The sequence below is a fragment of the Macaca nemestrina genome, chromosome 6 (assembly GCF_043159975.1).
Source record: "Macaca nemestrina isolate mMacNem1 chromosome 6, mMacNem.hap1, whole genome shotgun sequence".
In the NCBI taxonomy this organism is placed as follows: Eukaryota; Metazoa; Chordata; class Mammalia; order Primates; family Cercopithecidae; genus Macaca; species Macaca nemestrina.
In genome coordinates this window covers 44102228-44121488 of record NC_092130.1, presented here as the reverse complement: position 1 = coordinate 44121488, position 19261 = coordinate 44102228, and the positions used below count along the sequence as shown (strand labels likewise).

Genomic DNA, 19261 nt, shown 5'->3' with positions numbered 1-19261 from the left:
TTCAGTTCCTCTTGTACACCATGTCTCTTCTCACCACAGGGCCTTTAAACATGCTTTGAGCATGTTCTTTCTACCAGAAATGCCCTCCCCACCCCAGAGGGCACCTCTGAAGTTCCAGGGTCTTGTTCACTTTCCTCAGTTTTTAGCTTTAAGAGCAAGCATGAGCTTTTCAGTGAGTGAGTGAATAAAAATCATAGGGGATTTTTTTTTTTTAAATGCAGCAGTGTGAAGGAAAAATGGAACTATGTAAGTGAAGGAAATCGAGTGGGTCCTCTCCACCCTCTGTACTTTGTTCCCTTCCCTTGATCCTGTCCCAGGTCTTTATTGTACTTAAGACTAGCTTTCTGAGCCAGGAATAACCCAGGGAGCCTGGCAGAACCAGGAAAAGGCACCTCAACATTTCAGGGTCTGGAAGGCTCAGGAGGAGTGGGAGCTGGCTTTTGAGGAGGGTGGAGATCTCCTCAGTGGGAAGGAAAGATGGCTGGCACCAAGAGCAGAGGCCCCCGTACCAAGCTGCATCCCGAGATGCTAGAACCGGGGCCACCTGCAAGTCTGAAAGAAGTCACAGGTGTGAACGCTCCTTTGCTCACAGCTGGCGAAGTACGGAAGAGACTTCCCCCACCCCACTGCAAAGGCTGCTGCTATTACAGTCATGAGACACCTGTACCGTTTCACTCACTAGACTGGTAACTCTTTGAAGGTAAGACTGTGTCTTATTCTGCTTGGGTCCTTGGAAGGCCGAGCTCAGTGTCAGTAGACCTCATAGGTGGTGGTTCAGAAAATTTGAGAGATGGAACTAATCACCCTTGTTGGTGATATGGCCATGCCTGCCTGATAATATATGTACTTTCTGCCATGAACTAATATATTTTGGAAAATAATATTCACGTAATTTTCTTTTTTTCCCCCATTAGCAGACCTTTGCTTAGTAGTGTCCAAAAGAGGCTCCATCTTCTTTATAGGTAGAGTTAAGACCTCTCTCATGCAAAACGGGACTTCTGGGTCTCTTTGCCCCACTCTCTCAGAGGACTGATACGCACAAAGTTCTCTTGCAGTGAATAGGAGATCCCACCTGATCCTCATTAAGGCAGAGTGGGGTCAGGAAGGAGGAGTGAATGGTGTAGGAGAAAGAAGGGAAAAGATCAAGATCATCCCTCTAAGCCCAGAGATGAAGAAGCAATCTAGAGGAGAGGGAGGGAGGGATGAGAGTGTGTCTTCTATTAGACAACTTGAATAGAGTGCCAACAACTCTGTCTGGGTCTCTGTTCCCCATCACGAAGCACTGACCACATGGCAGACACTGGGGTCCCTTCATAACTACAGCCTGAGCCCAGCTGGGCTTAACCTGGGATTCAGAGGCTGGTTGGGTTGGTTCTCAGTTGTTGGGGTTGCAAGTTTCCTATGCACGTGTTTAGAGTTGATATGCAGTGGAAAGAAAAGGCCTTTAAGAAGGATAGGCATGATTCCTGGAGGACAGAGACAGAGCTAGAGAAGACTGCAAGGTGTTTGGCTCTGCAGCGGAAGGCCAAGGCCAGTTTATGCAGAGAGGCTGCAAGCCGATGCTGGAGGGCTGGGTTTCTTTAGCTGCGAAGCATAAGCGGAGTCCTTCTGAGCTTAGGTGTGACTCAGTATGGGGGAGGGTCATATCCCTGGTTTTTCATGAGGCAAGCTTGGCTTCTTCAGGCACTGTGGCCTAGAGGGACTGGGATGGACTGAGGTGGGTAAGAGAAATGTCCTAAAGTAATGTAGGCATTGACTGTGAGCAATGTGTTAATACTGCCTCATTTATAACCATGAGCTACTGAAGCCTGGGGATATTTGAGGCACAAATGCTTTCTCCCATTTAATTCTCATTATAACCTATGATGTAGGCATTATTATCCCAACTTTCCTGATGAGGAAAGTGAGACAGAGGCAAGGCTGAGTAATTTGCTCAAGTGACCCCATTAATAAGTGGTTAGACCGGGGACTGACTTCAATAGGCACCTTTCAGCTACATCTCCAATACTGCTTCCCAGAAACCACACTTGACATTTCAGATGACACACCCACTTGGGTTACTGGGGAGGCTGAGCGCCCTCTTAAGGCAGAAGTCATGGGGGAACAACCATGTCCTCACAACACCATTGGTATTTTGGAAGGAATTTTAGGCTTTATGAATGATGTCCTTTCCCAGGGAGACATTTCTAGCATTCTCTGGGGAGATAATAAAGGACCAGCTAGGGAATTAGAAGAACCCTAGAGTCCCAAGAAAGGGAGTCATCACTGAATGACAGCAATGATGCTTCCTCTTGGAGCTGCAGAGAACTTTATAGTTTCCAGAGCATTTCCTCTCATATCAGTTCATTTGGAAGTTCACACACACACACACACAAAACCTCTGTGAAGCAAAAGCTTGTATGTCCATTTTGCATATGGGGAATGAAAGTCAGAGAGCTTCAATGACTTGCCCAAGACCACAGGGTTGGGAGAATCAGGCTAGAAACCTGGTCAACAGAAACCCAGTTCAGGATTCCTTCCCTTTAACCATGGTGGGTGACTTGTCTTCATCTAATGCAGGCTGGTACTGTGACTCAGCCAGCCAGAGGTCCAGACATTAGGGTGGTGCCTGAAGATAATCAAACATTCAAATGAGAGACACGATCCAGAGTGCAGTACCAGCCACAGAGCAGCACCACCTTCATTCAAATCCTGGCATTTCATACACATACAGGCTGATTATAGATTAGTTTCCCAGAGACTGATACATGAAAAACTAGTTTCACCATGAGAAACAGTCTGTGGTCATGTAATACACATTGTATCCTTCATCTATTAGAGTAGTGATTCTTGGTTTTTTTTGTTTGTTTGTTTTGCTTTAAATAGAGACAGGGTCTTGCTATGTCCCCCAGGCTAGTCTCAAACTCTTGGCATCAAGCAATCCTCCTGTCTCAGCTTCCCATATTTTTGGCATTACAGGCATGAGCCACTGTGATGCATATTAAAAGCTCTGTAATATCTTTAAGAAAAACAGAAAACAAAAAACAAAAAACCTGTTTGACTGTGTTTAACTAAAGGTTTCCAAATTTATTTGAACATAAAATCTTTTTTTTTTTTTTAAGGTAACACCTATTAGCAGCTCATGGAACTTCTAAGAACAACTTGTTTTCTTAAGTCGCTGAATTAATGGGTTGATTTTATGCCATGTGGGCAGAATCTTGGAAATGTTTTATGGTTTTGTATTTAAGCCTGAAGCCTCAGGAGATATCTATCTATCTATCTATCTATCTATCTATCTATCTATCTATCTATCTATCTATCTAAGTTGTAAAAGGCAGTGTATTTATAAATAGGTCTTGGTGCTAGTTATTTCATAACTCGAATACTCAGGGATAGATTGTACTCATGCAAGCATGCTAAAATTCATAAATTAAAAATGGAAGCCCATTGTAATATTAATAAGACTTTTAAATATTGGTTAGTTTTCTGGTAATTCACGAAGAATAAATGTCAAGGAGAGCTATGAGTCTGTCTGCTGTTGCATGATGGCATACAAGACTTGAGAAAATGTATCATTTGAAGGTCTTAGAAATGAGCAGGGTTGACATTTTATGCAGGTCATTTATCATCTTCCTACCTATGGATTACAGCAGACACTTGACATTCATGATGATTTCCTGAGACCTTATGACTTCCTTAATTGGCAAATACCACTGGAGTCAATCACATCCCTCATGAAACCTTTTAATTCTGACCCAAACTATCATGTTCATGGAGGGCTTCATTTCTTCCTTCTCATTTATCCCCAGGGCCATTTTGAACTTGGTAATTGACAAAAGAGGACACGTAGTTATGAGGTGGGGGCCAGACTTCTGGACTAACTGAGTAACTCCACCCTCCATGTCAGTTTTGCTAGGGGATTTGAATTTATGTTTCAAAAAAATGGTGAATGCCTACATGCAATGGACTGTTGAAGTTGTGCATAATTAGCCCAAACTGTGAATATAAATCTGCAAATGCCAAGCATCTTCTTTTGTCTGGTTTTTAGACATCTTCTATCCTCACCATGAGCTGGGAGGCAGGAGGATAATCTGGCTTCAGGAAGGAAGAAAATGTTTGTAGTTCTGGAAACTCCAGCTCATTTTTGCCACTGCCAGACAGCCTCCACAGCAGGGTTTGTTTGAACCCCAAGGGCAAGGATATCTCAGCAGCTTCAGGGGGTGACTGCATACTTTGGTGAAAAGTCCCAGTGAACTCTTGGTTTAAGCTAAAAGGTGAGTTTTCCTGAGCTGGGTAAATAGGATTGTACTGTACTTGAAACTGCAGCCCGATTCTCCCAACTTCCAACAACACTGTGCTTTCTAATATTAATCTCTAAGGCCACCTTTCCCGTGGGTCATCAATTTTATCTTTGAGCTCAGAGTCTTAGGCAAAAGTTGTTTTTCTTAAAATTTGTGATTATTATAATATCAAAGTAAAAGGGCAGGAAGATTTTATCAGACTTGGAAGCTCTCCCTGGATGAATTTCACAGATATATATGGTTGTTGAAGGCACAGATTAAGACACACACAAATTAAGATAATCAGGAAACAGAAGGACTGCCCAGAGGCCAGTCTGGGGGCTTTAAAAATACCATTCAGTTTTGATCAGGTGAAAGAGCTGAAAACATTAAAACCCCTCAAAGATGAATCAGCTCCTTTACTTATGTGGAAAGCACATTGATATTTAAACATGTGGATATTTGGAATGTTCTAGTGTTCATCAGGATGAGTAATGTCATCTAACAAAAGAGCAGATGCTAAAGAACTCAGAGTAGATCCCAAGTAGGAATATAATTTACTTTTGCTCCTTATAATCTTAATCTGAGTAGGCACTACAGGTCTGAGGGCTACTGGTGACCACAGCCACTAAAGACACTTGGATGTCTATTGAGGAGGTGGCAGGAGTTTACTTTTGGGAAAGTCTACTTGAGCCTCCTTAGGGCTTTCATATGCCTTTGGAGTGCAATTCTTCTAAGCCTCCCAGGACGATTGGGTCCCATAAGCTTTGTACATTAATACATTTTCTACACAATTAGTCCTCAGGCACACAGAGGAAGCTCAGTAAATGCTTTTGAAAGACCTGAGTTCTATGTTTCTCTTGAAGACTTGGAAACTGGGTTGCTAACTGATAGGAGCCCTTGCGGTGACATTGTCCCTGCCAGTGGGTTGAGGCTGAAGATCTCTTCTGCTGTCCAGGCTCAAGGTCTGCTCAGGGACTGACTCATGCTTCTGCTATCTCTCCTGGTGGGCTGGGGACTGCGGTGGGAAGGGATGGTGGAGAGAATCCTAGCAGCCCTGTGAAGCTGACGGCTAGCTCCCTGTCTAGAGAGAATCTGGGTGTCATCATGGTCACCTCGTGGGAACATAAAATACATGTGAGCACAAAGCGAGGCCAGCAGCCCTGAGAAGAGAGGTGAGATGGGAAGACCAGGAGAGATGGGGGAGCTTACCTTCTTGACTTCATATTTAATGGCGAGTTTGATCCGGCTCAGACTTGGACGGTGGTGGTCGGACCAGACTTGGAAGTTCACATCACCATTTAAAATCGCTTCCACCTCTTCTGTGTCTCGGCACAGGTCCAGCACGCCAACTACAAAATCCTTGCATTGCATAGATAACTTCCTGTAATCGTTCTAACAGAATAAAAAGAAATCAGGGGTGTGTCACACAGAGCCCCGCAGATTGGCTTGCCCAGCACAGCAGAGTCGATCAGCAACTGCTCATCACATGTGAGCTTGTGGAGCACATTGCTTGCACTTATGGAATGCAGCAGGATGTGCTGGGTGCAGAAGGCGGGGCAATTTCTCTTGACACGCAACCTGAAGGACATCTTCTCTAAGTCAGCCTGTGTGAAGGTGTGGTCCATGGGCCACCTGCATCAGAGTCACCTTAGGTGCATGCTAAAGTTGCAGATTCCCAGGTCCCACCCCAGACTTACTGAGTCAGAATGCCTGGTGGTGGGGCCAAGGAATCTGTCTTTTAACTTTGCTCTCTAATGATGTGGATGCCTGCCACAGCCCATTCTGGGCTCTTTCAAAACGGCAGTTTTCTACGCCCAATTCTGAGTCAGTTCTGAGGCAGGAACAATAAGGACATGAACTTTTAAGGCTGATGTAAATAACGCTTTGCTTATTTACCACCAATCTATATTGGTGGCTGCTGCATACAGGAATTTTACTGGAAAGGTGGATAATATGCTAAAATTGGAAAAAAAATTGCACAGGTGTGCTTTTTTGTGTGCCAGAAAATCGGCTTGTAAATTATACATTTAAAAATCAAATGTAATTTAACTTTGACAGGATCTTTTCTTACTAGAAAACCTTTTGTATGGAAAATCATGGCTCCTTAAATCACCTGCCTTTTGAATAAACATTTTTAGCCCTTGACCTTGTTGTTGTTGTTTCATATTTTTAATGAGCTGCTCCCAGATTTCTCTCTTCCTTTCCCTAGGTACTCCTGTCTGAATGTCTTTGAGAGGCTAACTTCCTTTCCTAGTGACATGCCAACTTCTCTTTCCCCTAAACAAACTACTTACATTCTAGATAAGGATCCAAAATGTTGGACAAAGAATGTTTGATGTTACCTCATACCCCTTCTCCCCAAAAATATTTTCCCCAGAGGCCTCCTTGCTGGTTTCTTAGTTGAAAGGAGTCCATTTGGAAAGTACACAAGACCCAAATGTCACTTTCAATGTTAATCAATATCAACAACCCTCAGACTGCTAGATAGTAGTTGGCAAAAAGGACTGTGGTTGTGTTTTTTCAGAACATGGAGTTCTCAGCCAATAGCTGGGAGCCTGGCAAACTGCAGAAGCTCAGCCATTTTTCTGAGTTAATGATTCTTGTCTCCTTCTAGGGTTGCTGTATCAAAATGTCACTTTGCATTAGAGAAAGAGGTAAGTAAGTGTTTGTTTGCTGGGAAAAGGGAAAAGATCAAGAAAATATTTTCAGGTGAGAGTAGCTGCCCTTCGTTTTTATATATAATTTAGGTAGAAGAAGGGAGTTTCAGAAATTCTGGCTGGAAAAATGACCTCTCGGCTCAGGCATGTAAGAAACTTGTGGGGTTCTAGGTTTTGGTAGCTAGCACAGAGCTGGTCTGAAGTGTTAGGATTGGAAGAACCATGCTCTATGCTCCTCCAACCCTGACACTCACTCATCTGCCATTCACTCATTCATTCCTTCATGAATGCATTCATTCATCACTGAGAACCTACTATGTAGCGGACAATGAAAAATTAGTGGTGAACAAGGCAAGTCTCTGAGTAATGTGAAGGAAGAGGAGGCTTGAGTTCCACCCTCAGATTTGCACAAGTACAAGGCTAAGTGAAACTTGCTCAGATCTTTTCCTGGCTAATATATTCTGCAGAGCACTGATAAGCCAGAGGTAGGAGGCTCAAGGTACACGGGGCTCAGCAACATGGACAAGGTGAATCATCTCACCACATGGACCCATTCAACTCTGGAATCTCCTCTGTGGCAACTCAGGTTCCTTAAGTTTCCAACTCCCACCCTGTAACTTTATTACCCCTTTTCTGAGAACAGGAATCTCTGAATGTTAATGCCTGTTACCAGTAAAACAGACACTGCCCTGTTGGCTAGAACATACCTCATTTCTTGATGGAAACTCCTGCCTAGAGCTGAAGTCATGGGTGGGTATAGGAGATAAAGTGAAAAGGAGTTGATCTAGCTCTTGTCCCAGGCTCCCCGTGCTACGAGCTAGTCAGGCTGTATTGCCCAGAGCTTCCTCACGTGTCTGGGTTCAGTGCAGTTCAGAACAGAAGGTGACACTTCATTAGAGACTGTCACTTCTCTGGGCTCTTTCAGCCAGCCTGCCATCAATAGGAGAGGCAACAGAGCAGCCAAAGCAGGTAATTTGCATTTTGCCTTCTGCATTAGACACTTGGGCTGGAAGGCAATAAGCCTTCTGCTGTCTGCAGTTGGCTAGAGGGGATAGCGAGAACCTAGGCCTGCCAGGAAGGAGATGACATGGACATGAATGGAAACAGAGAGGGCCATTGATGAACATCTCTGGGGAATTGTCATGATTATAATTTATTGAGCCAAACCTGAGCTCAATTAGCCTTCCAAGACACACTCCTCACTGTAATTGGAAGATGAGATACACCCTCAAGACTTCATAGGTGCCCTTTACATTTTTAAAAAATATTCCTGAACACTGAGGTCTGCCAGTTCTAATGGATGACAGGTGCTCTACCTGCATTATCTCATTCAATCCTTATAAAAACCCCATAATGGAAGGCTGATCACCATTTCCAACTTCCAAATGAGGAAAGTGAGACCAGAGAGATAAAGTAACAGGCAGATCTATGCTTTTCCTTATATCAGCCACTGATCTCTAGGTCCCTCTCTCACCTTCCTTGGATATTTAGCCCCTGTCCCATATCAGTCTCCTAACATGACTGCATTGTTATTCTTGATGGTTTCACTATCCTGGAAGATGATCCTCACATTCCCTGCCCTTTCATTTCCTTGACAGCCCGTTTTCATTCATTCTTTCTTTTTTTTTTTGAGATAGAGTTTCACTCTTGTTGCCCAGGCTGGAGTGCAATGGTGCGATCTCGGCTCACCGCAACCTCCACCTCCTGGGTTCAAGCAATTCTCCTGCCTCAGCCTCCCGAGTAGCTGGAATTATAGGCATGCACCACCACGCCTGGCTAATTTTGTATTTTTAGTAGAGACGGGGCTTCTCCATGTTGGTCAGGCCGGTCTCGAACTCCCAACTTCAGGTGATCCACCTGCCTCGGCCTCTCAAAGTGCTGGGATTACAGGCGTGAGCCACCGTGTCTGGCCAGACAGCCCATTTTCTAATGACCTTATTCTCAACCCAAATTCAGCCATTGACTCTCTTAGTTATTCCAATAACTGCAGATCCTTCCCTACCCCAACTTCAAGTGTCCCTTCTCCAACCACCACCTCCTATATGTCCCGCTCACTCCCTCTTGGACCCCAACTCCAGCAATCCTTTGATTCCACCTACCTTACAGCCACTGACTGTACCTCCTTTTCACTTGTTTTTTTTTTTTTTAAATCCACCTTATGTCACTGTCTGTCTCCTTGCAGAGCTGATATTTCATGGTCAATGAAATGGTCTCTTGTCCTTCTTTTATTCCATTGTCCCCACTGGATAAAAGCCTGACCTTGGTTGAGTCTAACTCTCTACCAGTGTGTTCTCGCCTCTGCACAGTGAATGTGGCTGAGAACCCACAGCTGATCATTGTGCTGTATACTCACTACCTCCAGCCTCAAGTCATCCTTAGTCTGGGCAGTTTACTCTCCTACTCTCCTAAATAGGCATTTCATATATTCTTCTTTCCTCAGTCCTCTAATATCTCCTTCTCCTCTCAGATAAGGACCTTGTTTCCTACTTTATCAAGAAAATAGAAGTCATCAGAAGAAAAGTCCCACATGTTCACACCTACATGCGTCTCTGCTTCTGCACTCTGTGTTCCCTCCTCTGGCTGTGAATGAACTGCCCCTGCTCATCTCCACGACCACCTCCTCCACTTACGTGCTGGATATCAACCTCTTTTGGCTACTCAAGGATGTGGCAATCTTCCTTTCTCTCTCCTGAATTCTCAATTTCTCCCTTTCCCTACTTGCTCATCATACAAACATGCTGTTATTTCTCCTGTTTTAAAAAGAAATTTCTCTTGACCCCACTTCTCCCTTCAATGACTACCCCAATTTTCTATCTAATTTTATAGCAAATCTCTTTAATAGGGCTGTCTACATTTGTTGTCTCCATTTTGCCCTCCTTGTACCCTTTCTTGTCCCCTTCAGTAAGGCTTTCCCCTCCACAGACTACTGTGACTGTTCTTGTCAAGGTCACAAATCACATTCATGTTGCTAAATTCAATGGTTGGTTCCTAGTCCTCATTTTACATGACCTACCAAGTGCTTTAACGTAGTTGATCACTTCCTTCTCCTTGATACATATTCTTCACTTGTCTTCCAGAATAACATACTCTTCTGTCTTCATCTTTTTTCTGAATAACTACTTTTTGTATTCTTTGTTAATTCATTTTCATCTCCCTTACAATTTAATTTTTGGAATTCCCCAAACTGTGACCAGCCATTGGAATTCTTCTTTTTATCCATTTACACTGATTGCCTTATTGATTTTATCTAGTGTTATGAATTTCAATACCACCCATACACTGGCAAGTCCGAAATTTGTATCTTTCACCCACCTTTCTTCTCTGTATCCAATTACCAACTTTATATCTCCCCTTGGATGTCTAATGGGCATTTTGAACTTCATAAAACTAACTCCTAACTCTGGATCGAGTCTCCTACCTTATTTAGTATTCCCCATTCCTTCAGTTGTCCTGGACAAAAATATATATATAGAATTTATCCTTGATTGCTACTTTCCTTTCGTAACCCCCATATAATTTGGTAGCAAATCCTATAAGTTCTACTTGCCAAATATATCCCTACCCTGATCTCTTTTCACCAATTTTACTATTTCTACCTTGGTCCAAACCATCATCTATTGCTTGGACTAACCCTACAGACTCCCAAGTCTCTCTGACTCTGTCCTTGTCCTGCATAATCCTGCCTAGTTGATTCTTAATACACCAGGCAGAGGAATACTTAGAAAAAGTAGTCAGATCTGGCTGTGCACGGTGGCTCACACCTGTAATCCCAGCACTTTGGGAGGCTGAGGCAGGTGGATCACAAAGTCAGGAGATCTAGACCATCCTGGCTAACATGGTGAAACCCCGACTCTATTAAAAATACAAAAAATTAGCTGGGCATGGTAGTGGGCGCCTGTAGTCCCAGCTACTCGGGAGGCTGAGGCAGGAGAATGGTGTGAACCTGAGAGGCGGAGCTTGCAGTGAGCTGAGATCGCGCCACTGCACTCCAGCCTGGGCGACAGAGGGAGACTCTGTCTCAAAAAAGAAAGTAAAAGAAAAAGAAAAGAAAAGAAAAGAAAAAGTTGCCAGATCCTGGGACTGCTCTGTACACCTCCTCTAAAGGCTCCCTATCCAAAGTAAAAGTGGGGTCATCAGTCACTGATATCTGGGTCACTCTCTCACCTTTCTTGGAGATTTTAGTTCCTGTCTCACATCATTCTCCCAACATTACTGCTGTTGTTATTCTTGGTGGTTTCAAAATCCTGGAAGATGACCCACTGCTTACACTATCCTCTAGCCTCCCCATTTTCTCCCTGATTTTATTTCCTGGGAGTCTCCCCCCGACTCAGTCTACTCCAGCTACTCTGGTGCCCCTGCTGTTCTTCAAACACACTGGGTGTAGACCAGACCTCTACACTGGCTATTCCCCTTGCTTAGACTCCTCTTTCTCCAGATATCTACATGAACAATTCTTAAGCCTTCCCCGACTATCTTTTAAAAAAAGTGTGGCTCCTCCACTCCTCATTACCCTTCCCTGCTTTTCCTTTCTGTTTTCTTCATAGTACTTATGACTGCCTGATGTACTATATATTTTACTTATTTTTATATTTATTGTCCATGTCTTCCACTAGAATATAATTTTCTTCAGGGCATGAATTTTTTCTGTGTCGTTCACAAATGTATCCTGAGATCCTAGAACATTTCCTGGAGCATGGTGGGCACTCAGTAAGTACTTGTTTAATTAACTGGAACAGTGAACTTGTCTAAGATGACATAGCTACTAGGTGATACAGCCAAGATTCAAAACAGGTTGGTCCAACTCAAATCCTGATCTTTCCGTCTCATCCTGTTGCTTGTTAGGGGAGCAGCGTGTTTCCTTCTATTTGGCACACTTGAGGCTCAGTTGTGGTGACTCTCAACTAACTTGGGGGAAACAAAGGGTGGGTAGGGATAAGGATATGTGAATCCCTGATAGATTCTATAGTATAGTCAGTAAGTGCACAGGTTTTGCAGTCAGAAGGACCTGGAATTGGAATTCTTATTTTACTACTTGCCAGTAATTCGATAAGTGAAATTGATAAGTTTCCTGTTCATAAAATTGGTAAGTGGAGCAAGCCATTTAACTCTTATGCATAGCAGTTTTCCATCTGTACTAAGGTACACACTGTTCAATCATCTGGAGAATTCAACACTAAGATCATGTCAAATGCCCAGGAGAGTTAATAATAAATAACACAAATAACAAAATAAAAACTTAAACAAAAACTGATAATAAAAATAAGCATGTAAATGGCAATCTACATGATTTCAAACTCCTGATCTCTTGCCCTTTGTGGTTTATAATTACTGGAGTGGGAGTAAGACTGGCTCATGGGTAGGAGGAAAACAAAAAATACTGGATAAACTCTTGATTCATCTTTCTTCCACTCCAGATAAAACCTGTAAATCGGAACGCCTTACAAGTGGACTAATGTAGTATATAAGCTTTTGTGACTGGGTTTTTTCCCTCAGCATGATCACTTTGAGATTCATCCATGATGTTGCATGCATCAATAGTCAGTTTTTCTATTTCACATCCACTATATGGATGTATTAGTTTGTTGATCTATTTACTCACTGAAGAACATTTGATTGTATCCAGTTTTTGACATTTTGCAATGAAGAAGAAGGCTGCTATAAATATTCCTGTACAAGATTTTTTTTTTTTTTTTTTAAGACAGAGTTTCACGCTGTTGTCCAGGCTGGAGTGCAATGGCACAATCTCAGCTCACAGCAACCTCTGCCTCCAGAGTTCAAGTGATTCTCCTGCCTCAGCCTCCCAAGAAGTTGGACTTACAGGCACATGCCACCACGCCCGGCTAATTTTTGTATTTTTAGTAGAGACAGGTTTTCACCATGTTGGTCATGCTGGTCTTGAACTCCTGACCTCAAGTGATCCACCCACCTCAGCCTCCCAAATTGCTGGGATTATAGGCATGAGTCACCACACCTGGCCAATATTCCCGTACAAGTTTTTGTGTGAACATAGTTTTTTATTTCTTTAGGGTAAATGCCTAGGAGCAGGATTGCTGAATATATAGTAGATGCATGTTTAACCTTGTAAGAAGCTTCCAATTTGTTTCTGGAAAGGTTCTACCATTTTACATTCTACTAGCAAATTACGAACATTCTAATGCTCCATATTTTCACCAGCACTTGGTATTGTTAGTTTATTTCCTGTTTTTGCTTTTATTTTTAGAGTTGGGTCTCACTATATTGCCAGGCTGGTCATTAACTAATGGGCTCAAGAGATCCTCCTGCCTCAGTCTCCTGAGTAGCTGGGACTGCAAGTGCAGGCGACTATGGCCTGCGTCAATTTCTTTTCTGTGTCATGGTATCTCGTTGTGATTTTAATTTGCATTCCCTAATGGCTAATAATGCTGCACATCTTTTCCTGTGCTTATTTGCCATCTTTATGTCTCCTTTGATGAAGTTTATATTAAAATACTTTGTCCACTTAAAAAAAATTTAAATTATTGAATTTTGAGAGTTCTTTATATATTCAGGATACAATTCATTTTTAAGAGAGGATTTGTAAATATTTCTCTTAGTCTGTGGCTTATGTTCACATTCTCTTAGCAGTATCGTTCAGACAGCAAACATTTTTAATTTTGATGAAGTCTGATACAGTTTGGCTGTGTCCCCACCCAAATCTCATCTTGACTTGTAGCTCCCATAATTCCCTTGTGTTGTGGGAAGAACCCAGTGGGAGATAATTGAATCATAGGCAGTTTCCCCCACACTGTTCTTGTGGTAGTGAATAAGTCTTACAAGATCTGATGGTTTTATAAGGAGAAACCCCTTTCACTTGACTCTCATTCTTCTCTTTTCTGCTGCCATGTGAGATGTGCCTTTCACCTTTGGCCATGACTGTGAGGCCTCCCCAGCCATGTGGAACTGTGAATTTATTAAAGCTCTTTGTTTTTTTGTTTTTGTTTTTGTTTGTTTGTTTTTTTGTAAATTGCCCACTCTTGGGTATGTCTTTACCAGCAGTGTGAAAACAGACTAATATAAAGTCCAATCTATTATTTTGTCTTTTTGTTATGCTTTTGATGTCACAATTAAGAAATCTTTTCTTAATACAAGGTCATAAATGTGTCTTCCTATGTTTTCCTCTAGAAGTTTTATAGTTTATGTTTTAAATTTAGATCTATCACCCATTTTGTGTTAATTTTTGTATATGATGTGAGGTATAGGTTGAGGTATCTTTTATTGCACATGGATGTTCATTTGTTCCAGCCCCATTTGTTGAGAAGATTATTCTTTCTCCATGTAGTCATTTTTGCACAACTGTCAAAAATCATTAACCGCATTTGTATGAGTCTATTTCTGCACTCTCTATTCTGTTTCCTTGATCTATATGCTTATCCTTTCACTATTACCCACTGTCTTTATTTTTGTAACTTTATGTTATCTTAAAACTAGGTAGTTTGAGTCCTCCAACTTTGCTTTTCTTTTTCAAATTATCTTGGCTTTTCTCATTCCTTCCCTTTATATATAACTTTTAAAATAAGCTTGTTCATATCTATAAGAAGTTCTACTGAGATTGTTATTGGAATTGTGTTGAATCTATTGATCAGTCTGGGGAAGAACTGACATTTAAATTCTTTTGAATTCTCCAAACCACAAACATAATATGTACCTTCTCTTATTTAGGTGTTGTTTGATTTATTTCATTCATTTTTTATAGTTTCCAACATACAGGATTCACATATGTTTTATAAAATTTATATCTAAGTATTTCATTTTTTCAGCTATTGGAAATATTTAAACATTTTTCTTCGTTTCAATTTTTATCATTATATATAGAAATATTCATTTTTGTGTGTTGTCCTTATATTCGGTGACCTTGCTAAACTCACTTACTGGTGCCTTTAGATTATTTGGGATTTTCTACATAGAAAAACATGTTGTCTGAAAATATGGATTGTTGACCTTGAATAAACACCTAGTTCAAATGCATTTCTTAAGATGATGAGAAAATGCTCAGAAACATGCATTTACATTGCTTTGAAGATTGATAAGGTTTTCTTTCTAGGAACAAAATTCTGCTGACAATTTTTTGCTGGCTTTTAACCCAAATTAATGGATCAGAGCTTTTTATGTAGTCAATATGGTAAGCAGTGTTGTAGTGTATTCACTATTTATTTCTTGTTCTCTGTTCAACACAGGTATCAACTGAGATTCTTTAGTTCTCAACTATCTGAGAATTTCTTTTCTTTCCTTTTGATCTATAAATCTCCCAAGTTTATTTGTTATTGAGATGAATTTCTAGCCCTAATATGGAGGATGACTCCAAACCATCTATCAAGACATTTTGATACCTTTAACTTTTGATTCTAAGGTCATGGTTTTGATAACATCAATTTCAGGAAATTATTAGTTTGCTTGACTTTCACTAAAAACTTCAGCTCTCCAGCTTTTTCAAAGCTATTGACAAACTTAAATTAGAAGAGAAAGAGAAGCTCATTTCCCTGATCGGTCAAAAGTTAAATGAATTTCTCAGACTGATGCTGTGGAGACATCCATACAATACAGGATAATTAACACTCATTCCCCAATGGAGACCTTAGAAATTAGATTTTAAAAGAGTGTGGACTTCAAATTCACGCCCCCTCCCTCCCTCCCTTCAGAGATCCAGTTATGGGGAAGAAATGTTTATGGAAAGCTCCAGTTGAAATACTAGTGGAGCTAAGTCAGCAGATGTGTACAGCTGTAAACCTGGAAGATATTTCTGCTTTTAACATTTAGGATGAGTTTGTTTAAGAAAGGGTTGCACTAACAGTTTACAATAAAAATGTTTAAAACATTTTAATATTTCATTAAATGGTCACAACTATGCTGTAGAACTGATAGTATTATTATCTCTAAATAAGAGGACTGGAAGGTGACCATTGGATTGAGCAAATTGGAAGTCGTTGGTCACCTTGACTGGAGCAGTTATGGAAGAGTGGAGGACATGCCTGGAGAGAGCTAAGAGAGCAGGAAAAGAGGTATTGTGCCACGGATATTGACAGCTCTTTTGAGAAATTTTATTGCCAAAGAGAGCAGAGAAATTGAAAAGTAGCTGATGTGAGAAGTAGGGTCAAGAGAAGCTTGTTTTCTCCTTTCTTCCCTCTCTTCCCTCCCTCCTTCCTTCCTTCCTCCCTTCCTTCCTTCCTTCCTCCCTTCCTTCCTTTCTTCCTTTCTCCTCCTTATAGGAGAAACTATGATATTTTGTATGCTGATGGGAATTTTCTAGTAGATAAATATCCTGATCATTGTCTATGATATCAGTAGATCATTCTATTAATCCAGTAGTTCAGAAGCATACATGAAGGAGGATTGAACTTAATGTATTGAGGCAGAAGAACAGGGTCTGGAGGCAGAGAACTTAAGGCCAATTTGTGCTGAATCAAGGAAAACACCAAGGTCTGGGGGCAGAGAATCTGAGGTCAATTTGTGCTGACTTCCTAAAAGAAAAAACACGAAGGTCTGGGGGCAGGGAATCTAAGGCCAATTCGTGCTGACTTCCCAAAGCTGGATCAAAAGGAAAACACCTGGGTCTGGGGTCAGAACACCTAAAATTTCCTAAAGCTAAACCAAAAGGAAAAACCCCATCTCCCTTCCCAAGTAATAGAGGATCGAAGGCTACTCTTCCTACAACCCTCTCCCTTCCACCAGTGTCAGATGGAAAGGGAGAGTACCTTGGATTGGCTGCTGGCCAAGCAGGGACCATCTCTTCATCTGCACAGGGCACCAGTTCACATCAGTCTTTAATTAGCCACAGACCAAATCCTTCATGCAGATAACGGGTAGCTGGTAAGAACCGAAAACCGAGTACTTAAAACCCAAAAAAACTTTGTAACTGGGCCCTTGAGTCGCTTGCTCAGGCCCATGCCCAATTTGTGGGGTGCTTTCTCGCTTTAATAAATTGTTGCTTTCGCTGCTTTGTTCCCATGTTTCTTTCCTCTGCTACTTTGTGCATTTTGTTCAATTCTTTGTTCAAAATGCCAAGGACCTGGACAACTCATAGTCAAGACCCTCCACCAGTAACAGTATGAGTAGAAGAATACATGTATATAGAATCACATATGGCTTAGCTACAGTAATAGGAGGAAATGTCAGTATGTAGGTGAAGATGCTATTCGGTGGGTGCATGGATGATGGGGTCCTGTAGACATTTTTCTCCTGTTGCTTCAATTTTGTTCAGTGCAATAGAAATAAAAATTATCAGCTGAAAGTAAGAATAGGGGAAGTGGTGGTGGAAGTTAGGGGAGAGGAGAGAGTAGGTCTGAAATAACTTTTAGGAGAAAATGAGAAGAGATGGATTAGAAAAACCAGATGTGATTGCTGGAGAACAATAAGAGCCCATTTGAAGTTCGTGGTCATAAATTTAGAATAAGGTCTGTTAATGTGTTTTTTTTTTTTTTTTTTTTTTTCCCTAACCACATTCACCTTCCTGGGTGCCAGCATGGAGCAGATAGAGAATTATATTTTACCAGGGTTGTGTTTTTGCCAAAGAGTGCAACAAATCAAGAGGGGGCAGAGGAGCTGAAGTGTACCTGAGGGAGTGATCACAGTGACAGGTCATGGAATTGAAGCTGATATGAAAGGAAGACAGGACTTTGATGGGGAGAGGGAAAGTGAAAAGATGGCTTGATCAGTTCTGAGCTTAGAAGACCTGCGGGGAGGAGAAAGATTGATAGAGTTGAGGCATTCAAGTGAGATGGAAAAACTGAAGTCAGAGAGTGTGATGTGCAATGCTTAGATAATGGAGGGTTTGCATTTATTGATCATGGCAAGTGTTGGCTCACATAGGCTCTTGGTGACTAAGGTACAGAGGAGGTTAAGACCACTAGAGGAGGTAAGTCCATAAAACTGAGCCAGTGTGTTGGAAGGATGACCTGTGTATATATTGAAGTGCCAAGAATTTAAGCAGCAAGAACCGAAATTGTGATAGAGTGACCCATTGTTGCAGACTACAACAATGAAAGATAATGGGTGATATAATATGTTGAAATATAATTCAAAGGTAGATGTTCTTAGAGAGGAGAGAAAGGAGAAGAGAAACTTCTTTCTTGGAACTGGCAAGAAACAGCAAGGGGGATGCCCACCCCATCTTCAAGTCCAGTGCTCTGAAGATTGGGAGCAAAACCACCTCCACTTGAAAGGGCTGCAGGAACGCTGTGTCCTCAGGGCAGCCAGTCTTTAGAGAGAGCAAAAAGGTGGCACGTCGCTCAGAGGAGGGGTTCAGTGATGGGGTGCTTCACTGAGGAGGGACTGTGACTTCCATAGCATGAAATGGGAGAGCATCTGGAGATGAAAAGGAAGGTATGAGGATGGAGGAAGGGATCTGACAGTCTTCTAGAGAATCACATGCAGGTTCTGAGGGGTGACTTGGGAGACAGTGGCTTCCCATGGTGAGGACCTTTAGAGGAATTAAAACACCTAATTATAGGATGTTGAGAGGATTCAATGTGGTGAAGTGGGGAAACACACAGCCCAATGCTGGGTGCACAGGTCACCTTCAGTACCCTTTGGCTAACACAGGACTTCAAAGTTGCATCTTGCCCTGGTGTTTTCTTTCTGCACATCCCCAACTCAGCTGTTGGGCAAGAAAACTCTGGATGTTGATTTAACACACATGGTTGTATTTTTATTAATTAAAACTGGAATCATTAAAACAATTAATGGATGTGAAGTACTGGGTAAGAACCTGAGCCTAGTGCTCATTATGGCAGATGAAAATTGAAAAGCTTCAATCCACGTTTTAACTTCCATGGATACAATTAATTGTTTCATTAACCTTCACCTTATCAATAAACTCACGCTCCAAAGGATCAAGGCAAATACCCTTTCGCATTTCAACTCCATTTAGGAATGCAGATCCAAGGAAGGTGGTTCGTGTTTAGTGCAGAGACCGACAGCATTTCTCACCTCAGCTTTCTCAGGGGGATTTAGGCAACTCCTGGGTCCTCAGAGTCCAGGGTTCTGCCCCAAGGGTAGAGCAGGGTAGGGCTGGTGCTTTGACTCCATGATCCCCTGAGAGGTCTGACTCTCCAACTCTGCCACTGGTTACTCATTGCCTCCCTGACTTTATAAACTCTCTGCAGGAGGCTTTCCTTTATTAATCCCAAACATACTCCCTGCTTTTCTAAAGGGATCTCTATGTCCTAAGTGTTTCAGCATTCAGGAAAGATGGCTGTGCATTGGTGATCTTATAATTTTTAATCACAGGCCTGATCAGTCTTTGCATGAGAAGGATGACTGGGTGGTCAGTGTTTGGGTTCGAATCACAGCTCTGCTGCATTGTGGCTGTATGATTTTGAGTGTATAACT

General features: G+C 41.8%; 1 protein-coding gene and 1 long non-coding RNA gene across 4 annotated transcripts in view; one reads left to right on the top strand and one right to left on the bottom strand.

Annotated features, from left to right (window-relative positions):
- LOC105467107 (transient receptor potential cation channel subfamily C member 7) overlaps window positions 1-19261 on the bottom strand; it is a 141124-nt gene that overhangs the window by 86435 nt on the left and 35428 nt on the right. For both annotated transcript variants that reach the window (XM_011716484.2, XM_011716485.3), the window contains exon 3: window positions 5472-5654. In XM_011716484.2, the coding sequence (XP_011714786.2) occupies window positions 5472-5654 (183 nt within the window). The remainder of the gene's footprint in view (window positions 1-5471; window positions 5655-19261) is intronic.
- LOC105467106 (uncharacterized) overlaps window positions 11539-19261 on the top strand; it is a 43172-nt gene continuing 35449 nt past the window's right edge. For both annotated transcript variants that reach the window (XR_978618.2, XR_978617.3), the window contains exons 1-3: window positions 11539-11626; window positions 14979-15056; window positions 15817-15933. This is a non-coding gene — a long non-coding RNA (uncharacterized lncRNA). The remainder of the gene's footprint in view (window positions 11627-14978; window positions 15057-15816; window positions 15934-19261) is intronic.